The sequence below is a fragment of the Trichoplusia ni genome, chromosome 5 (genome assembly GCF_003590095.1).
Source record: "Trichoplusia ni isolate ovarian cell line Hi5 chromosome 5, tn1, whole genome shotgun sequence".
NCBI classification, from domain to species: Eukaryota; Metazoa; Arthropoda; class Insecta; order Lepidoptera; family Noctuidae; genus Trichoplusia; species Trichoplusia ni.
Window position 1 is genome coordinate 19,047,601 of NC_039482.1, and position 22,217 is coordinate 19,069,817.

Here is a 22,217-nt window from a genome sequence, read left to right on the forward strand (position 1 = left end):
TTAGATTCTCTATAAATAAATTTTGCTTTAGAAATTATTTCAGAAGTTGTTTGTTTAACAATTATTTTGTTTAATTATTAAACTGTATTGTATTTGCAACAAGAAAGTTCTACGTTATTCTATCGATCTTTGGTAAAGTATTTTAAATTATTGCTTTTGAGTTTATAAAAAAAATACATGTATTTTCATGTTGACTACACGCAAAAATAGCCGTTCTTTCGGCAGAAAAAAATATAGGATACATATATTACATGCCTAAATCTCTAAGCGACCCAATTCCTATGTACCTTCATCTTAGCACTCTACTCCACCCTTCTAAATAAAAACGAGTTATTTTTTTCTTAACAAAAAGTCGCAGCATCCGTAAGTATTTAAGGGTTAATGATGGTAATGACACGGTTACCCCTAACCACGTGCCGGGATGAGGGTTAACCTTAAAAATGTGAAGATGACAGAAAGGGTGACTCTGTAATTGTCACTTTGACTTATCTTAACTGGATGTTTTATTGACTTAACTAAGTTATTGTTGTTTTGTAACCATAGCTATAAAGTATCAAAATAATGTGAGATTCAAATCGAGTTTATTTTTTACTTTTTTCTGAAGCTCATAATTGTTTGATTAATAAAAAAGATGAGAATTGTCAAATGGAGATTAAGCATGTAATGGTAGGAATGATTAGTTTTAAGATTATTACTCACTAGCTGCTACAAGTCGAAAATAAGTGGTTTTGTGGTTTTTGCGTGAAAGAGGAACATACACACAAACTTTTGCATTTTCGTCATTAGTAGAAGTAGGACTTCGTAATAGGAACATTTTACTTTAGTTTTTCTAGTTTAATTATCTAGGCCTAAACCTGAAGCTTGACAACATTGATACAAGATTGTACACAGACATGAGATAAAGTCCATTAATACTTAGGTACTTAATACTTCGTTAAGTATTGTGGCAAGCTCCAAATTGCAATGATTAATCCTGTCTCATGAGATATATGTGGCCAGGGGTGACCATTTTCTATTCGTGTTCTGAAAGTTTGACTACATAACTTAGCACTGAAACAGATTTGCAATATACAAACATAATTAAATTGCTTCTGATTGCTTTTTTTCATTTATTACAGTTGCATGGATTTTTTTTTCAGAACTTAATTCTTGAAATCCTTCCTTAAAATTTCTTTAACACCCAATCTCAAGAAGGTGCTCATGAAATCCAATAACGGGCTGTTCCCGTTGCACTCGACTGCTCGCTTTGTGTTCAATCGCGAATCAACATCCCTCGGTTAATCGCTCAGATTAAGTGGCATTAAACGCTCCCACACAATCCTATCACTTGCCAACAAATCTCATTTCCACTGCACTTTAATCCTATACCACAACTTGTACTATGATAAAACATTTCATCAATAACGAAATACATTGCGGGCTTAAAAGTGAAGGTGTTAAAGTAATGTTGAGCTAAACCGGTAATGTATGCGGTGTGTTTCGATATCGTTGCTAATAGGTCTCGTTTCCCCCAAAAGCTCTCGCTCGCTAGTCAATTAAGTGATCAGCCAGGGGTTCTGCACAATTGGTCGCCTCCGCACAAAGCGACAGTGGCGCCGCCGCCGCGATATTGTATACAACTCGCTATGAGGTTTTATTAGACGGATTGTGAGGGATGACGCTTTTTTGAAGGATTATAACTGAAGCATATTTGAGGTATTAATATTGAGGGGATTATGAAGCTAATAATGCATGTTCTGAATAGATGCAAACATTCGAGTACACATTGACAATCGTTGTGTTTATTCGATACAGTTTAATTAAATCCGCTTTGGTATATTTTAATGCAATAATTTCCACCTTTCTTATGTTTACACGTGTAAGCGTTATAAAAATATATGGCAGACTAACTCTAAGCGAACTTTAGTTCATCTTTTCGTGGAAACTAAAACAAAGAGAGCAGCGGGATCTATTTCATCGCATAGCAGACGCGGCGAGTCACCGGGTCTAACGCGTTCGTGCGTAAAATCGGATCATGAACGAGGTACTCAACCGCGACCGATGGTTGCGCGCCTCTGACCGAAGCATCGATAGTTAGAACCGTATTTTTCATGAAACTTTTCGCTTTGTGGGATTATACTGGAAAAGCCTTTTAGGTTTACAGCTGGTAGTGACCAATTACTGAATATTTAATATAAAAACCTCTTTGTACATTCAATAGCGTATGTATTCGTTCATTTATGTATTAAAGCTCATACGCGTTATTGAAATGAAACTACTTTTACGGATTTTATCGCAGTCTGCCCGTGACCATGATACCTGCAAAGGTTTCGAAACGTCGGGAACTAAAATCTAAAATTAAACCCGATTTAATCCGTAAAAGAAGTTTCATTTCAATGCCTTACATTCGCGTAAACCTAAGAAACCTCAACACACAAACAATTTAAAGTTTAAAAAACTGATACGCGTTAATTAAACTTTAAATTGTATTTTCAATCAAATTTATTTTGTTTGTATAGCGATCTAATGATGTAGTAGTTTTTATTAAGCTACCAAAAGTAGGTCCACGATAACTAATTGATAAAGGAATCGTGTTACATAATGTCTTTATGATTTTCTTATCTTACAAAAAAAATAAAACGTAATATAACCATGGTGATTCTGTCTCTATTTGAATAGTAAAATATAAAGAAACTGATCAAGTGCGAGTCGGAATCACATCACTATGGGTTTCACAAATAATGTAAAGAAATATTATATAATATTTATTAGAATAAAATTTCTAAAAAGATATTAGTCTCTGATGACTGTACTAATTGTTGCTTAACTTCGATTTTGATATTTTTGTTTAAGCGTGTTTTGTTTTATCTTCTGTAAAAATTCAAACAGTCTAACTATAACGGTTGACAAAAAGCTAGCTGAAAGACAGACGAACAGACAGCTGAACATCAGAACTAGAGTTCTGTTCATTCCCTTTTAGTTTGAACCCAAAAACCCATCAAAACTCCCTTATCTCTACATTATAGAATCAGACAATAACAAATGGCTACACACACAAGACAGGGAAGCATACAATCATACAATATGATAACGCTTGCATGGCATGACCACGTGAGGTTAGCAGATAACCTCCTTATCATCAAGAAAAATAATCGACTTACTTAAGTTGTATGACAAAACTTTATATCGAGGAATATGTAGATGTTTTAAGTAGTGAAGTATTACCTAACTTGTTGGGAAATAGGACAGTGGGAACGATGCGAAGTATGTGTAAAAAAATACACAGGCAAGATGATTTAACGTTTTTATGTAATAACTACTTTCTAGGCGGATTTGGAACAGTTTACTTACGCGTATTCATCGGGATCGCTCGAAAAGTTAGCTACAGTATATTTTTATGTCTGTATATTAAGTAAATAAAAGCCATATTATCCTTAGTCCAAAGCAATTTATTTAGGATATGTATGAATAGAAAATGAAAAGCCAAGTAAAAACAGTTTATTACAAAACACAATAACTTCCAAATGCTAACTTAGTTTTAAAAATCTCTTACTAAAAACCTCTCTCACATCTTAATTCGTCAGAGACAACTCAAAACTTAACAGCAACTTCAAACATTTTTACAGACATTTCAATACTTAGCCATAAAAGAAACAAAACGCAACGGATGTACAAAATAAAAAAAAAACAACACCAAACAGGTCATAAATACATCATTTTTACGAACAACACCCGACAACACACATTGGCAGACGTTCTAATTTAAACCTCACAAACAAAAGATCAAACAAACAAGCAAGAAAACAAGCCAGATTTAACGCTGACATACTCGCCTCTTGTAGTACTTTTTAACGTATCGATCTTAGTGTAAATTGTAATGGGGACTGATTGATTTATTTAGCGCTTTACTTGGAATATTTTAAATTGTTTAGGGAGTATATTTAGAGGTAAGTTTTAGTTTAAATGTTTAGTGTGTGGTGACGTCATCTTTTGCTTGTGTTGTAGCTTAATTCGTTTGATACGGGTTTAGTGGTTGAAAGTAGAGCTACTTGTAGCTATTGGTTTGTTTTAAATAGATAGTGAATATTTTAAGTACAAGTATGAACTTCCATAGCATACTTTGAAAAAAATACCGACTTTCCACATAACAGTAGCTGTTTGTCTCTACGACTCTACCAACTTCAATAACTAACTCTACTTCTATAATTATTTCTGAAGCTAAATTTTTATTCCGAAATTTATCACATCGTGACATGTTTGACACGTCACGGCTTTGTTTACAAAAAAAAACCTCTATCAAGGGACAGCAATCTTCACCTATCCTTAAATACCAGTAAATATCTAACCATCTATCTACAAAATACCTCTCAACTTACCAACCAAAATTTCATCTCTACAAAAATGAAAATTCCAACCCTCTCTTTGATACTGCCGTTGCTACCAGTACCTCAGTCCTGTAGTGGGTGTTGAATGGCGCTGCCGCGATCACAAGCACGACGATTGATACATGTGCCACTATACATCAATTGATTCTCTTTTGTTTAACAATTTATGTCCCCAGCTGTACCAGTAAGTACCTAAATTAATGTGATCGTTGCTTGTTTTTTTCGACGCCCGTAATGAAACGGTTTTGCCGCTGCGGTTATCGAATGATGTACCTGGACTATGGTCTTATATTTCGGTTTAATTGTTACGACTCTTGATTCTATGATTGTATTGATAATTCTTGTCCACATTTCTTAGTTTTCCTCAGTTAGGTATCGTGTACGGCGTAAGCCTCTTTTAGAATACAGTGTCTAAACACGTCTTTAACAATCGGATATGGTCATTAAATATGGGACGTGTGTGTCGCACAGGCTTGCTCAAATTGACCTGCTCATTTTTTACTGAAAATCGGAACACATCATTGTCTGGATTTGAGAATAGTTTTGTCTCAAGGTAGGCAAATAGGGAATTTCGACTCCAGCTTAATAATCATTTTAACTAATTTTATTTTGAGCATTGAACTATATTTTTACTTTAATGCCTAGAAACGATACTCAAAATGATATAACAACAAAACAAACATTTAAAATTAACGTTATTCAAAACAAAATACCCAACAGAAACATAGCAAAGCATAGTATGAAAACCACGAAATATCCTTGAAAAAAGGTAAAGAACAACGGTTGGGCAGGGTACGTCTCGCACTCGGATACCTGCACCCAATTACTCAGTCACCCAGTCGAGAGGAGGGGTAGGGTTGTCACGCATACATAAAAAAATAGGAATAAGTGAACTATTTTTTCTGAAGACGCAATCGATGTTTGGGAAACGAATAAATGTTTATTTTCTCGATGTGTGTCTATTTGATCTTGTCTAGCGCTCTTGAATGAATCTAAAGGCTTTTCTTTCAAATGATAATTTGGATGTGGGCAGACCCTTAATTAACAGACAGCCAATTATATATTGAATAGCATCGATTTAATAAGAACACATGATTTCGTTCTAAACTTGAGGCTAAACAGAATACCATTGATTCCAACAGCTATCAACCAAATAACACTAAAGGTACAAATATATTCTTTCAATTTTTCAGCAGTTTCAGTGAGTGGCAGCCCTAGTAGGGGGGGTGACACAGAGACACGGGCTGACGATCGATGATAACTCCGAGATAAGTTCACTCGCTCTGCGCCGTTCTTGCCAGACTTTGGCACATAGGACATGTTGACTCCAGTTCATGTCTTCGTTCAACCAGCTCAGTTTTATGTGGTTATGAGTACTTCAGAGTGCATGAAGAGGATGTATTAGTGAGCTTTATTTGTTCGAAATGAGGCATACCTACTGATTGTAAGCCTATTTGAAAGACAAAAAAATTATAACAAGTTAAAGATTTTTTTTGCCGTAGCCAGATACATAAAGTTAGGAATGTTGTCTCTTTCTTGTTATATCAAAATTATACTCGATTTTTTACTTAATTTTATGACAACTGCTTGTGTATTATCAGAACAACTATTATTCTACTGTGCAGTAGAACACAGTAAATATTAGTCTTAAGTTCCATACCATCAGATTTTTGACTTTAATGTAAACGTACTTGCATACATCCAGATACTCGTTTTTTAGGAGTTTCACGACATTAACGCGTAGTTTCTCTATACTACGAAGCGATACCTGTCTATCTCCCATGGAAGAAGGGTACAGAACAAAGAATAAGACTCTACTATCCATCATATACGTAGCTACCAAGTGAAACACAGTCCATATGTACCCAGAACCAAGAAGCACGTTCACATTGTCCTCTTGTCCACATCTCAAAGGCTCTGCTCACCCAATTATCTCCAAGTTACAATGCGAGAGTGTAGGTGTGTGGGGCGGGGTCGACCTCTGACCCGCCCTCACCCCCGCGCACTTCACCCCCGCTCTTTCACCTCCAGGGGTGAAAACCCAAGCTTTCTTCTTATTTATTTTTAAAGGAAAATCTTCGGGCTTTCGCTCTATATATACGGAGAATTTATGTTTGGTTTTTGTTGATGTAGATTGTTAGACGTTACTAAACAGACAGTTAATATCAGTCTCGGTATATACTAAGATTGGACTATTGCTTATTATTACTTGTAGACCTGTTCATTAGATTAGTAGGCAAAGTAAGCATAAGTGCTTGTTATTTACGCATTTGAGTGTTATCGAATAAAATCTTTGAAGTATGGTGTGGTGAACCATGTGATTTTCTGTTTTGAAAATCATCTTAACACTTAACTTGTACAAAAAATTAAGCGATGTGTTCGAGATGACAGGAATTGGTATTATGCAAACTTCTTATTACTGTAATCCTTTAAAACGAAGGACGATAGGACCCATTTATTTCTTAATCAAACAACAATAACATTAACAACTTCATAAAACCTCAGAATAGCTACCTTACAGAATATACCCGGACACCCCTGAACATCTGTGACACTCACCCGGGCAGAGCTCGCCCCGGACCGGCCAACTTGAGGCCAACGTGAGGCCAACGTAAGGCCAGATAAGGCCAGCATTCAGTAAATATACGGCCAATATTTGTAGAAGTTACGGTCAAAGATAGAAGGTGCGTAACCATTAGTCTTTTGTTTTGTGTGATTTTAATTTACCTAAGTTTTTTAGTGTCGGGCAGATTATCTTTTGGGTAAGGACATTTTTAAATGTCTAAATGATTGTCAGGTTTTAAGGAAAAAGACTTATCGTTTTTTTTGGAGAGAGTAAATGAATTGTCTGATAATCTTATTGGAATTAACAGTTCAAGATACGTAATTTAAAGTTGGTTAAAATGATAAAAGTTAAAACAGCCGTAACATTAGTATTCTCAAGCCCTAAAATAACTGTTTATTTATTTGACACAAATGGGAAATGTTGGTTCAAGGTTGTAAATGTTTAAGTAATAATTGTATATAACAGTGCCTAATAAAAAAATATTCTACTATATTAAAAAAACATATTTTATAGATACTTATCGATACCTTAATTTAAGATTTAAAATTAGTCGTAAGGACCGTTCTTCCTGTATTTATATTATGTAAAAAATGTGCACTGAATTATGATGAGATATTTACTTTACCCAGCTACCCTGAGAAGAAATATCGAAACAAACTTGAAGGCATCGACTTTTTTGAAGTCCAGAAAATGTATTAACATTAGTATTAGCAAATATTACTAACGTCTTAAACTAATACAACCTTGTTAAGAATCATTTGCGACCTTCAATAACCTACTCTAATTCAGAGAGCTTGTATTTATTAAGTACGTCATATAATTAACAGTAACTGCTTAATTAGAACAGAGAAAAACAATACTTAATTGCGCGCCATTGAATATAATTGTGTAATAAGTACCTACGTTGTATTAAACAAATGAGTTGATTATCTCAAAGGCTGAACGGGCTAAGATAATCTAGACCTTTGAATATCTGAGTTGTTTCTTCTTTCTAATAGTTTCCGTATTCCATTTTAAATCCCAATAAGAACTAAGCCATTGAAACTTTGAATGTCAGATATAAAAAAAAATAACTTTTGCCGTTATTATTTTTAGCATCTAACAGATAGCAAATCATTAGATTAATGTTATATATTACCAATTAGAGCAAGGTAACAAAGGAGTATTGAAAAATAAAATACCAAATATTTAATAACAAGACTGAAACGAAATGATATAACTACTAATATACCCAACAATGAAAAATAAGTGAATAACAATAATAGTTCAAACCAACCGCCTAGCAACAAACGGCGTAACCCACGAAATTAATAAAAAAATATGTCGATTCATAGTCTGCGTCGACGCGTCAAACTGAGGCGACGTCACATTGACAAGTGCGCGGGAGTCGACCGCTCCCCCCCCCTCTGCTGCGTGAGGCCACGCCCCCTGCGCACGCGCCGCCTACAAGCCATCTAGATTGATCTAGATCTAAATAACGTAACTCAATGTGAGGTATTGTGCTTTATGCGTAGGGACGACATTACCGCATAATTATACCCGTATTTATTTAGTGCGTATAAAATTTATTACAAACATGCAAATTTTTGTCGAAAATTTTTGCTTTGAATTTCGGATTCCTTCTATTACTCAAACACACAGTTTTAGGTCTCAGATCTTCTACAAACCTACTTAGGCATAAACAAGTTACACAATACATTATTATACCCAAAATATCTGAAACCAAATCACACAAAAGTCCATTCACATCTAAAAACGAAGCAACTCAGTTATATCTCAATATTAGCGTGATACATACATTAGTAACGAGGAGAGAGCCACTTGATCACCTGTATGTGGATAGTTAAGTATACGGAGTGCCTATCAGGCCGGAGAAATATGGAGGCAGCGGGAAAGTTGATACAAAGTAGGATTTTCAGGTACCGTGCGTAGAATAGGCACTGAATTGGATGAATATTTTTTCGTTTCAGTTGAGATTTTTAGGAATTGTTTGTGGGTTTTGGTGTATTAAAGTTTTGGTTTTTGTAGGTAACTAGCTGATTTGACAGTTAAGGTTTTATGACAAAGGTATTTGACAGTTAAAGTATGATATCTGACCGACGATCCTGAAAAAGCGCGTGAACACGTATAACTGTTTAGGCAAATAAATAAAAACGAAACCAAACGGACAACAAAACGTTTTTTCTAACGACCAATCTAAAAACAAGTTCGCTCTATTCACAATCGGACAGAAAGAGACGGCAACACTGCATAATAAAAACTAGTGTAATAAAAACGTTGCACAAATAAAGTGGGAATAATAAATCCGGGCACCGTCCAACGAATTTTCTTACCGACGGTACGCGGGCCGCGGCTGAAAGATTTCCACCCCGGCGGCGGGGAGGGGGCCGGTGTCGAGGTGGCGGGGCCTTCGCTCCCTGCCCCTGCAGGCCACCGGGCCAATGGCGGCGCGGCGCGGCCTGCCCCGACCCGGCTCAGTCGCGACTCAACCGCGACCCTTGACACACAAGCGCGTCGCGCGGTCTCTCGCCCTGTGACGGCAACCGGCATCATCACGCACGGAGCGCTAGTTTACGGCGGGGTCGGAGGCCCGGGGCTTTGCCCTCCGAGAGCCCCTGACCTCCCGCCTCTGGAGCTCGGCTTCCGCAGCAGTTGGCGGGAAGACGAGCTGCTGCCGTCGACGCCCGCGAGCCAGGCCGCGTCCACGCAGAGCGGCTCCTCAGCCACGGACAAGGGCCAGAACGTGGAGTGCGTCGTCTGCGGCGACAAGTCCTCGGGGAAGCACTACGGCCAGTTCACCTGCGAGGGTACGTACTCTGTGGCAAGTGAAAGTGAACCAGTGAGTGCGTGCTGCGGCACGGAGTGCTGCCGACCTAGCTCCGCTCAAGTCTGAGTGCGCGCTGTACAAATACCAAGTCCTGCGTGTCTAGAGAAACAATTAGGTTATTTAGTAGGAAAACGTGGTCGTTTAAATAAACTTCCGGAAATAACAGAATTTGCCAACTTCGCGAAAACGGTGCCCGAAACGTGTTTGACAAGACTTAGCAAAAACTTTAAAAGTGACTTATATGTTTAATTTCAAAAGCCAATTGATAGTAGGTCCGTGAGTTAAAATCAATTATTTCTTCGACGAGACAATTAGTTAAGATGATCGATGATCGTTTGTAACGCCAATTATCGTATCATACCAAATTATTACTACGATTTTGAGTGTTTTCATCGCAGTCACAAATTTTGGGTTACTCGGTAATTCTACACTTCAGAAATTTGTGTATTATTAACATTTTGATAACAATGGCCTTAAAAAAACGTAAAATTTGCATTAGAAAGAATCTTTACGGATTAGACATCTGTGTTAAAAAGGTTTAATTTAAAAGATAACAAAATCAAGTTAATGAATAAAATTAAGCTGTTAATTTCTCGACCCCTTTGACCTCAAAAATCTTAATTATCTGGAGAAAACCCGACGTTTCTAATCAGAATGCAATAAGACAAAGTTTTCACAAACTGCCTGCCGCTTGAGATAAGGGGAGCCTGACTTTTATGCAAATTGTACATAATTGTTGTTTTTTAGACTTATACCGTTTCTCGTCCGCGGTTTTTAAGTATAAGGTAAAATAATACGAAATTTGTATGATAGCCTTAATAACTATAGATATTGTTTGCAAATAATAGTTTGGCAAATATTATTACTTTTGTTAATTAACTAACCAAAATATTGTTTTAAGTTAGAATACAGCCTAAAATGATACATAATTTTACATAGGTACAAACAAAATCTTATAAGACGAACGGAATGTGGTTTTAAACTATAGAATGGCAATACCGTGTTTAAAAAAAAACTCTGCCCAAAATAAAACCGAAATCCATAATAAATAAACAATTCACGATCTAATTTACAAAAACAAATAGAACAATTTAAAAAATAAAAATAATAAAAACAATTCAACAAAATAAATAAAACAATTGAACAAAAAGACATGACCAACCAGCAAACAAGTGAAACGTTACATCGTAAACCGCACGGGTGCATGTCACCAAATAATTATGTTCAAGTGGTGTAGATGACCGCAAACGATTTGCCCTGGGAACACACTTTACACCATATTGTTTGAAAACTTACTTTCTAAACATCTGATTTCTTTGTTCATATAAAATACTCGGTAGGTATTAAATTATGAAAGTGTATGACAAAACGATGAACGGGACAATTTTTTACAATCTTATTTTTTCTGAATGTTAGTGAAAGACGATAATAATTATTTTGGGCTTTAATTTTTTCAACTTAATAAACTTACTTATCAAACCTTTTAATAAAAAGCAGTTTAAAAAAATGAGTGATGGATGAATGTAAAGTGACTTAACAGCTCGTTGTAATTAAATAAATAATTGACATTACGAATGTATATTTGAATTTAGAACATCTTCGAAATTACACCTCCAAAAAATTAAAAAAGCAAAAAATAAAAATAAAACAATATTTTATAATTGAATTTAATAAATAACGGTAAACGATTGCGATTTTATAATCCACTTGGTTTATGACATAATAGTTGTCTTCAAGTAGTGTAGTCATTACCTTGACCCGAGGTTAGCCAACCTGCATGAACCATACTTTCGTGATACGCTTGTAAACAAAACGCTTTATAAAACAACTTTTGAATTGAAAGTTCAATTCTTTGTTGATTTTTTCTTTTTGTTCGAACCCGTTTTTATTTTTTTTGTTTTATTTTAGTTGTGCAATTGCACAATATTTGCAACCTGTTTTTGTATTTCGTGTTTTTATTGAGTTGTGAGGGTCAATGTTGTAGGGAATACAATAATCAGAAATGTTGTTATAACAGGTATTTCTTGATAATCGTCGAAGACACTTCATAATAATTTCAAGACGCGTTTTTGACAACTTGTCCGCAATTTCGACTTGAATTCACGTTTCAGTAAATTATTTGTAGCCTTACATGGTTTATTATTATATATGAGTATTTGTTCAGATTCTCTTACAAAGACTCTTTTTAATAAAACCTTTTCTTTGACAACTATCCGTTACATTCCTGGTTTTTCTTGTATTTAAAATTGTTATTACCCTTTTATCAACTGTATTTCTCAACGTGTTGCAATCCCAGCCCATTTTCGGACTTTTAAGAAATCTCGTGTTTAAATCAAATCATGAATTGGCAGAGAAACTACAGTAGATATTCTTTGATGCACATAAGACCGATCACAGAAACTACAATCAATTTTAAGTCACCGTTAGAGTCTAAAATATAATATAGATATTAAATACTAAATTGCTATTTGCCCTCTATATGTTACTTGGCAGCGGATACAACTAATTGGGGAGTGCTTTTTAAAATTGTCTGCACTTTAATAGAGACCGCGACCCCTGAGTTTATATCGGCAATGTAAACACCGGCGTTTACAAAAAATGTCATGAAAAAGGGATGATGATATATATCATACCAGTTTTAAAGTTATTGTTATTTTAGTGTATTTCGGATAAACCATGACTCTACCTTTTTGCAATCGGCTAAAAAACAACTATAGCTTTACATAACTTTGACAGCGAATTATAAATGTATACAATTGAATGCATATTCGTATGATATTCAATGTATTGTCTTCATGACTCGTTGCTATTAAAATTGTTTAATTCTTACAATGGCCGCTGGATTTCTATGCTTTTCGTTGCACAATCATAGCAACCTTACGGGTTGTCAGTTAACTTTCGAATAAGGTTGGGGATTTTGAAACTAAAAGGGGAATTTGTTGCGTAGAGTTTGATATCTAGGATTTTAGCAAGAACCTACATTTTTTTTTATATTCAGTCTACGAATTTAAAGAACACTTCCTTGCATATATTTTTGTAGTTTTTTAGTGTCGTATAATTTCGAGTAGGTCTAGATTATATTTCACGAAATTAAATTACTGAATTCTAGATCTAAATACTGTATCCGAGATTTAGAAGAACAGTTTTCGTGGAATGAATGACGTCTTTGTAATTGAAAGCGTTTTACATTTGTCTATTTTACTCGGAGTGTTTGCTCATGATACACCACAGCTCTATTAAAAAGCTCAAAGGGTACGCTTTGAATAAGCTTTTGAACGCATGTGACTTTTTAGGTAAATTTTGAGCTAAACCTAGATAGATGTATTTGGCCTTTTTTTCTCATTAATGTAGAAAGATTTTCACGACTGAAAAGAGATTTATTTTAAACTTAACAATGACTGGCTGCTTAGACTGTCATAATTTTAAAACTCGAATGCGGGTGATTCAATTGTTTTAAGTTCGGTCGGCCAGACGCTTTTATCGTTCACCGCAGTTCAACCTTAACTTATTCACGTATAAAGTAAGTATCCGCTGTGTTTTTTACGAAACTAATTGGTCAAACGCAAAACTATTTTCGTAACGTTATCAATGTAGGCAGAGCTGGCGCCAAAGAGGTCCCGACCCCACTATCAAACGCCTCGGACCCTGATAAATGTAATTTAAACTAGAAAATTCATTACTCTTTGTCTGTCACGATGTCGGGATATGATTACGTAATAAAGAAAAAAAACGCGGCTTGTTAACGAAACGGAATAAAATTTAATGAACTCATATTTAAAAAGTTTGTTTTTAAATATTCGAAAATGATACATAAAATTTAATCGTGTGAATTTCAAGTTATGCGGCTACAAGTTATCGCTACCAAACAAAAAGAAATATGTTTATCTCTAAATATGTAAAAATCTTACTAAATACACGCGTTAATACACCACAAATCTCGTAACTTGTACAATATTTCAGCTCCGTCCTATCACTTGATAACTCCCTAAGAGTGTATCGATAAACCGCATTAGTGTTGCGCCCATAAAGTGTTATTTTGATGTCGACAAATCCACTTTATTAGTGCTTGGACCCCCCGTTGTTGGAATTAGAACCCTGTCGTAGTAAAAGCGTTCAGTGTCTGAGGTCACCTTGTACTAAAAGTGTTTATAGGCGTTATAACGACAAAGTCCCTGGCCGGAGCGCTTCTTTTGACTTAAATGCTCGCGTCCGTGAGCGACAATAGTGATCGCAGTTGACACCTGTGTATAAGGATGTGAGGTATCGATGATTGTTGTTGTCGATAAAAAATGTTAAGTACTTATATAATTGAAATTGGCCAGTTTTCTACTTATTCGTCCTATTTATTATAAAAAAAATGCTATTTTAGATAAATGTTTCGTGTAGCTTGTATGAGCAAATCAATGGAGTATTAATAAGGTTTTAATAAGAACTCTGCCTTCACTTAAAAGATTTGTAGTTTTAATTAAATTTTATTGATCAAATAACTCGACCGCATAGTATAATAAATATGCGTTTTGATGAGAAAATATTTCGGTTGTAAAATTGAAGTCTTTAAATAACAATTTATCATATTAATTACCTTCCGATAGCACACATCGTACATCTTATTTCGAAAACCGACGCTTTCAGAAAGACGCAAAACGTACTAAATTATTATTTAAATTTCATTATACAATTTATACACGTGAGCTATGAATAACCAGCGTCTTGCGTCGCGGTATCGACAAGCGGTGGCATCACTATCGACCACTATAACCGGTCAGTTTATGGTATGTTTTGTCCGGCGATACCGTGGCAGTTAACCCTATCTTTACGAGCGACTCTAAACATAAGTGTCTTTCCGAACTTATTTATTTTTATCTCATTCCACTTTTTAAATTGAATCCAAGTTCGGCGCGTGTGTGGTTCTCCTCTTTCCACTAAAACTGTCAATAAAACGCTCGAACGTCTTGAATCATGTCGCCTTTTAATGAAAATTTGACTCTTTTTAATATATTATTTATGTGAATTAAACAAGTACTAGCTACGCCTTAATAAGGTAAACATTCGGCCGTGTGACGTTAACGACCATTTTCGAAATTTAAAAGCCGCCATATTGTTAAAGAGTACGCGTGTTTGTCACGTCGTAAATCGAAAATTTATATTTTTTTTCTCTCGATAACTTTGAGTAGTTTTATGAGGAATTTATTATGAATTAATTTTATTGTTGATTTTAAAAAGAAAAGTTTCGTGCATAATGTTGATTGGTTAAGTAAATTATGTATCCGAGTTTTACGATAAAATGGAATCGATATCCGTACGTCGATAGTTCGATACATTTGTATGTAAATCGTCAGTCCTTTGCGTTGCATTTTAAATAGTTTATTGTTTAAAATATATTAATATTCATTATTTGCTTCATTAAGCCTGGGGGTAACAAATAAATTAAGCAGGGAACGTTCCACGGAAACCGTAAGCGATGAAATTTTCAATCACAGAACTATTTGTATTCATTTTGATATAATCTAAACTGCGAACGGAAACAGATTTAATAAAAAAAATGGAAAGAGATTTAATAAAACTGGTTCCACAAAAACACAAATGTATTTAAAAAAAAAACAAAATAAAACTTTCCAACAATTGTTCTCGAGCACGCGAAAAGACCTATAAGTTAGCATATTGTGTGTGCGATACATTCTCAAGAACAGGACCTAGATCATTAAGGCGATCCGACGGGTCATTAAAGCGAGTAATTTTTCATTAGACTCCTTCTTTTGTGCATTCGTGTCTTAATGAAATGATTAAGGGAAGTCGAGTATCGAGCACAACACTATTTTTAGAATCATTTTCTTTCGATTTTTTATTCATTCTTTTTAAATATGTAATGACTAAGTGTTAAATTAAAATCTAATCGGTAAAGATAAAAATCAATGAATAAATCAAAATACCTACCTGTTAATATCATAAAGGTTCTAGTTACAAAAAAAACTTATTAACATTTTACACATACCATTTTAATGATAAACCTACAGATTCCATTCGCCATCTGCATAAAATATCCAATAAAAACTGATATTCGCGATAATAATTGTACATTAGTTTGCACCTGTAATACCGTGTCAAGGCCAAAAATGCCTTAGAATCGAGAACTTGGCCTTACCACTAATCGAAGGCCTTAACGACTGAGACCTAGCTCAATGATTGATGAACATCGTTAATGATCATCTCAGATAATTGATTTACATCTAATTCAATTTAAAGGATCGTTACAATTTTAATTCACTTTCGTGGGCCTTAATTAAGTCGATGTAAGCAAAGTTTCAAAGCCGAAGAAAAAAGTTTTTAATAGTTTCTCCAGTCACGCTTTTATAATTCTTAATTTAAAATTTAAAAAGTATCAATTATCTGCAGTAAATAGGAACGTCGAAACAAACATGGCCGCGTTCGAACATTTGAATTTAAACTTCATAAACTTTTTTTAAACAGAATTGATAAAGTGTCAGGTTAAGAGACAAACAATATCATAAGATTAATTATGTGTCCAACTGCTACAGATACATAAATCTGTAGGAAAAGCGGAAACTCTTGTCCTACACGACAACAGCAGTAACCACTAAATGAAGATTTAATGGCGTTTAGTTATCTTTATTTATTGCTGCGGTAACGCCGACAGGTGCTGTAAATACTTATTATCAAATGAAGTTAGTTTATCTTTTCTTTTTTTCTTTTCCTATTTTGTAACTAAACTAAATTTGTAAAATTAGAATTTTGAAAATTTTAAAGTTTCATCAATGACAGGTGACAGGTTGTTTTTTTTTATTTATAAATGTTTAGTAATGGCAAATTTTTATTCGTCCTCTTTTTTATTTTTGTACTTTTTTTGGTGTTGTCTTAGTAGTTAACGTACGAAATATAGACAAGCACATTTACTTTGACATCATTAAACTTGCGTCGTTTGTGTGCAATGCGAATGTTGCCTGTTACAAAATTGCTAGTAATCCATTACGAGGTCATACCGCGTTCTCAATAAAGGCATTTGAGTAGATGACTGATATTTATAAGTAATAGCTTTGATGGGATTTTTATGGCGTACGACAAAATACTTTGAATTAAAATAAAACTGAAAAAATACATAATATTCAAAAAAAAAAAGAAGCAACAACTGTACTTTAACACCTTGGATACACCAAGGTGTTGTTGCCGTTAGGAGCCCTTATATCAATGAAAGACAGAGACATGCCAAACTTAAGTGTGCAATAACAATAAATTATAATACAGCATTCCTAACAAAACCTTTCATTCATAAATCAGTGGGCACGCATATTGTGAATTTAATGAAGTTAATTCTTCAATGGTGGTTCCTATAAATAAACGAAAGATAATAAGAATATTCAATTTTACTATTGTGTTAAGGCATTAGCTGGAAGTATGCCCGGTCAGACTTCATTGCATGGCTTTATATGTCTCTAAATTATTCTGAGACACTAGAATTGAAACTGGAATTGATGCGGAAGACACATAGACAAAAGTAAACGATCTGGTTCTAACTCTGTATTAGATGTTGGGTTAGCCAGGGTCGATGGTAGACTTTTAAAATTACGTCCAGAACACTGATCAAGTACTAGATCACTGGTATTGATTAATACCGAAATCCTGAGACTCTGGCTAAGGCAAATGTAGGAGGTGTTTTAAGTCGGTGAAAATCCGAGATTCACCCCGGAAAAAAGAGCAATTTCAATAAGGAAAACCTATCAAGTGGGGTATACTTCGGGACTAGATTAGAGACATCGGGAACATCCAAAAAATTACAAATATGCATTAAGGACGGTCAGTCGCAAGTCTGGTTGCGCAACCAAGCGACTTTTATGACAGATATAACTCATGGTGGCTGTTATATTCGCTAGTGAAGTCGTAAATGTGATGCATGATGCATGGGACGACTTCGTAACGTGTCACTTGCACTTTTTTTGAACTTTAACCTAATAGTGATGTGCGGTGTATCTATAGATGGTGTTTCGGAGATAAATAAAGTATCGATATTATTTTGTGACCTAAACCTTTACTGGAAGGAACTAGTACTGTGATGATCTAGTCAAAGCGGGGTGCACGTGGTCAGAACTCGCAAAAAATTGAGAGGTCTAGCAGAGAAGAAAGGGGAGGCCTTTGCCCAGCAGTAGGATCTAAAACAGGCTTTATAAAAGAGCCTCTACTGTTCCATTGTTTTTTCTAACATCTTGTCTCACTTTCCCTTCACGAAAATTACCGAAAAGTCTACCTAAATCTACTTGTCCGAGGCATTACGGTCAAGCGTCAACAGTTGCATCACCTGTCTATGTGGGTCAGCAGTAACCTGTAATTTTACCGTCATTACTGGTAATAATTGTGGCCACACTTACCGCCCCATACAGTTCCGCATCTGTGAAACTTATCTGCTTAGTTCTGTTATAAATTATATTTTTTTAGATCTTGCTTCTTAGATTTTACTTTTTGATATTTTATATATCTTGGATCTAGGTATTTTGTTCCTCTATCTCTCTCTTCACTGGCTGTGACGTTTTCCATCGGTTCTTAAATTGGAGGAAAGTGATCTATATGCTTTATTGTGAAACTAAAATAACTGTTGTAGCAATGTTGTAAAATGATCAAAATTATTTATAATTTGTACTTCATTCTTGTACCTTCAGATTTTGGGACTCACTGATTTCTAGTATTTTCAAAACATAAAAAAAATACTTCAAGTCGTTCGCCAAAACGGGGACATCACAGCCGTAATAAAACTAGCACTCATCAAACACTCATCTCTAATTAAAAAATGATACTAACGCTATGCAACTATAACGCATACCAATAAAAACATATTCTATTTCCCAGAATGATAAGCAAAGAATGACGTGCACAAGACTCTATAAAATGTGTTACATTGTAAAAGAGAAGTGATTGAGTAACAATATCATGTTGACCTTTGAACTACAGCACATGAACAGTTAAATGGCGTACGGATTCAAAGAATAGGCCTTCCATTTAATATATGCTAGCGAAATGTATTATAGCCACCTGAAACAATTCTACAATAGCTCAAATGTATAGAAATTCGATTCGGCAATTGTTTTAACACCTTTTTTTTTTAAGATCCCTCTCAACACTAAGTATTAAATCTTTGTTTCGCATTGTTTCACAAATATTCAAGTCACATACGCAAAGACACCTAGACTCGGAACAACCATTCGTGGATCACACGAATACTTGTTCTACGCGGGAATCAGACCTGCGACACGTCGCGCACTGTGGATTTGGCGTGGTGACCTACAGCTCCGTTATACATATATCGGCTATACGTCAGTTAAAATTCGTCCCTAATTATCATGCTGAGTGTATGTATACTGTTATACTTGAGGGATTCGTTGTAGAGTTTCTTTACAAAATCTGACATGAGCAAGCAAAGTCTACGCTCATATTGACTGCAATACTGCATATACCGTTAGCGTTGAACTTGAAAAATCTATATTTTATAACTTCAAACTTTAATCATTTTAAACATTAGGTATTTGAGAGTTCTATTTCCTTAGCAAAAGCTAAATCGCCTTCTAAAATCCAAGAAGAAATTCAGTTAAAAAGCTCAAAAGCTTGTTGAGAAACAAACAGCGTACGATACACGATCTCTGTCCACTAGCTCTGCAAGTTTCCCAGTATTTCTCGGTTTCTGTTTTACGTCAGAGAGCCTGAACCATTGTTTTTATTTTCACTTCAAATCTGAGTGTCGATGCACTCTTTATCATCTTGCGTGGAATACAATTTGCAAGAGCTGATGTTCCCAACGATACGTCGTAATTGGGAGGCTGTGTTCCTGTAGTCTGTGTTTAGATGCGGCGGACAAACGCTGCGGTTTGAACGCTTTTATACCGACGTAATATGATCTAATATTTAAAGAAAAGATAGTCCAAATGGACTGACAATTAATTGAATTGTGTAACATAACAAAGAAAACAAAATGTATGACGAAAAATTTCCTCGAATAATTGCAAATATGGAAATTTTTATTGTCCATTCAAATCATTACGTACCTCATTACAAAGTCCATACGAGTAACTACACAAAGTGATTTCGGTTGTACACATTTAATTGATTTTTTAATTCTTAATAGTACATTAACATTGCATTTCAAATTGAACTTTGATTAATTACAATTTAGGGTTGTTTTTTCTACAAACTTTTCTTAAAATCTTTCCCACGAACTCCATCGTGTAACCAGCCTAACGTGTTCAGTCTCTAGCTGCAGCGTACTGCCTCTTATCTGCTACGTGCCTGCCTCTAACGGTATCTAGCAACGAACCTCGGAAACGCTTTCTTGCCGAAATGAACACTGAATTTTCAGTTGCGTACTTATTCTTTTAGTTTTATTTTTGTGTCTTGATTTCTTGTTTAGTTTCCGTGGGGTTCGTTGGTTGAGACTAAATTTGCTGTAACTCTCTTAAGTCATCAACCCTTTTTAAATAATGAAGGAAAAAGCATCAACCACAACATTTGTCTTTACATAGTTTACCACAAGCCTATACAGTACTCTCTATAGGCTAGAGAATTCGTCTCTGCACTTGTATTTGCATGAGTTTTCCATGAACCGATACAGAATAAAATCATAATATTTGTCAAAAGTTAAAGTACACATATAGGGAACGCAAGAAAATTGTACAAAGAGTCATAAAATCGTGTAATTAAACTATAAAGCAAAGGACATCATTATAAATGCCACTTTAAATGTTGCTATAAATGCCACAAAATCTTGATAACTGTTTTAAGTATTGAAATACCAGTATTAACACACGCTATTAATCTTAAAACCGTTGATTACCTTATAGAGTTAATACAGAATCATAAATCTGTACGTAATTAATACGAGAACTTTAAAGTTCGTAAAGAAACACAATCTTTATAACTTCGGAAGTCACCGTTTAGGATATCGGTATCAACTGATAGTAATCTGAGATCTCGTGTCAAAGAAAGATAGAAGCTTTCTTAATCGTATAAATATACATACATAGGTATACCGAGTTCACCTGATACGTTTTTAGGCGATGCTCGCGATGGTATAGTCGACAAAAGTGAGTGCAAACGTTCAATTTATAATGTGTCAGTATTTTTCAGGGACATGTACATAGGGATGCCAAGAAGCTAGTTAGACTATCCATGTTTGGTCGGACATTTTGGCAAAAAATCCAGACTCCCTTCATTTTTGAGGGTTTGAAGTAATAATAGGTACAAAAACAGTTTGTAAGATCAACCCTTTTTTATGTTCATAAATACAAATTGTTATATTTTAATGAAATACCAATAAAACGAATCGCTTTTGATGCTGACTGTACATTAGACTTGGATATGTTGAGAGGTGATGTCTTGGAAAGGTTGAAGCTGTGAAATTGGTATAGGAAATTAAATATGTAATAGTATGGGGAACATTTGAAATTCGATCCATTTATTTTATTTAAAGAAATAAGTGTTGCCCGTGACTTACTCATATATCGACTGTAAACGACTCAGAACGACACTTATCTAGGTAACGTTATAAAATGTCTATCCGTCTCTACATTCCACTCCACAATGAACAAAGACAGCATGATAAATAAACGCTAGACTTTACTCAGAGTTGTTCTTTAAAACAGCTATTAATATCGGTCAAATACTTTTTTTTTTAAATCGAATAATAGTCCAAACTTGCAAATAATCTGTATCAGACAGCTTAGAATACAGTTTACGTGAGATAAAAATTGCAACAACAATTTGTGTATTCTATTTACGAATTTGTTTCCTCGGCCCAGAACGTAGAGACCAATTATCAAAAGGCCTGCCAAGAAATAAAACAAATGGTACCAACAATATGTATCAGATACCGGTCCCTTAAGATAAATGTGTTTAATATTTAAATATGTTAATGTAAAGGTACTATAATGATTAGAATTTTGCACAACGCCGTAACAAACGCACATAATCGACCAATCACTGTTTTATTACTAAATCTCAACGAACACATACCTAAAACTATTTAAAATTCGAACAAACCGATAAATAAACCGATGGGCGTAATTATATAATAACCTCCCACTGATTCCAAACCCAAAATATTAAAAATGTTGTCATTTTAAAATTCGATCTAATCGCTAAAACTAATACGCAACTCGACAATTTTCTATAAACGATTACATTCTTATGACATCCGAGATATTTTTCTCAATAATTTACTGCGATTCGATTTTTTATTGAAAATTCGATTTCTTTTCTTAAACGCCAACACCATATTTTACTATCTCCCTACGTCACACAAACGATTTTCGACCTTATCGAGTTTGATATCCCAATAGATTTGATTGTGTTTCCAATAAAGGCTGCCCGCAGCGCGTTCCTAAGCAAATTGTTTCTTATTCTAATATTTACGCATAATATATTCATGAGATTGGTCTTAACTGTCTTTAGATCGTTAAGTTGGTAT

The 22,217-nt window shown here is 34.8% G+C and overlaps 1 protein-coding gene across 1 annotated transcript in view; it reads left to right on the plus strand.

The window, feature by feature from the left end:
• Positions 1 to 9,202: 9,202 nt before the first annotated feature.
• The window catches only part of LOC113494105 (nuclear receptor subfamily 2 group F member 1-B), a gene marked incomplete at its 5' end in the record, with an annotated part of 74,528 nt that continues 61,513 nt past the window's right edge, over positions 9,203 to 22,217 (plus strand). The window contains one exon of the mRNA XM_026872253.1: positions 9,203 to 9,737. Coding sequence (XP_026728054.1) covers positions 9,203 to 9,737 — 535 coding nt within the window. The remainder of the gene's footprint in view (positions 9,738 to 22,217) is intronic.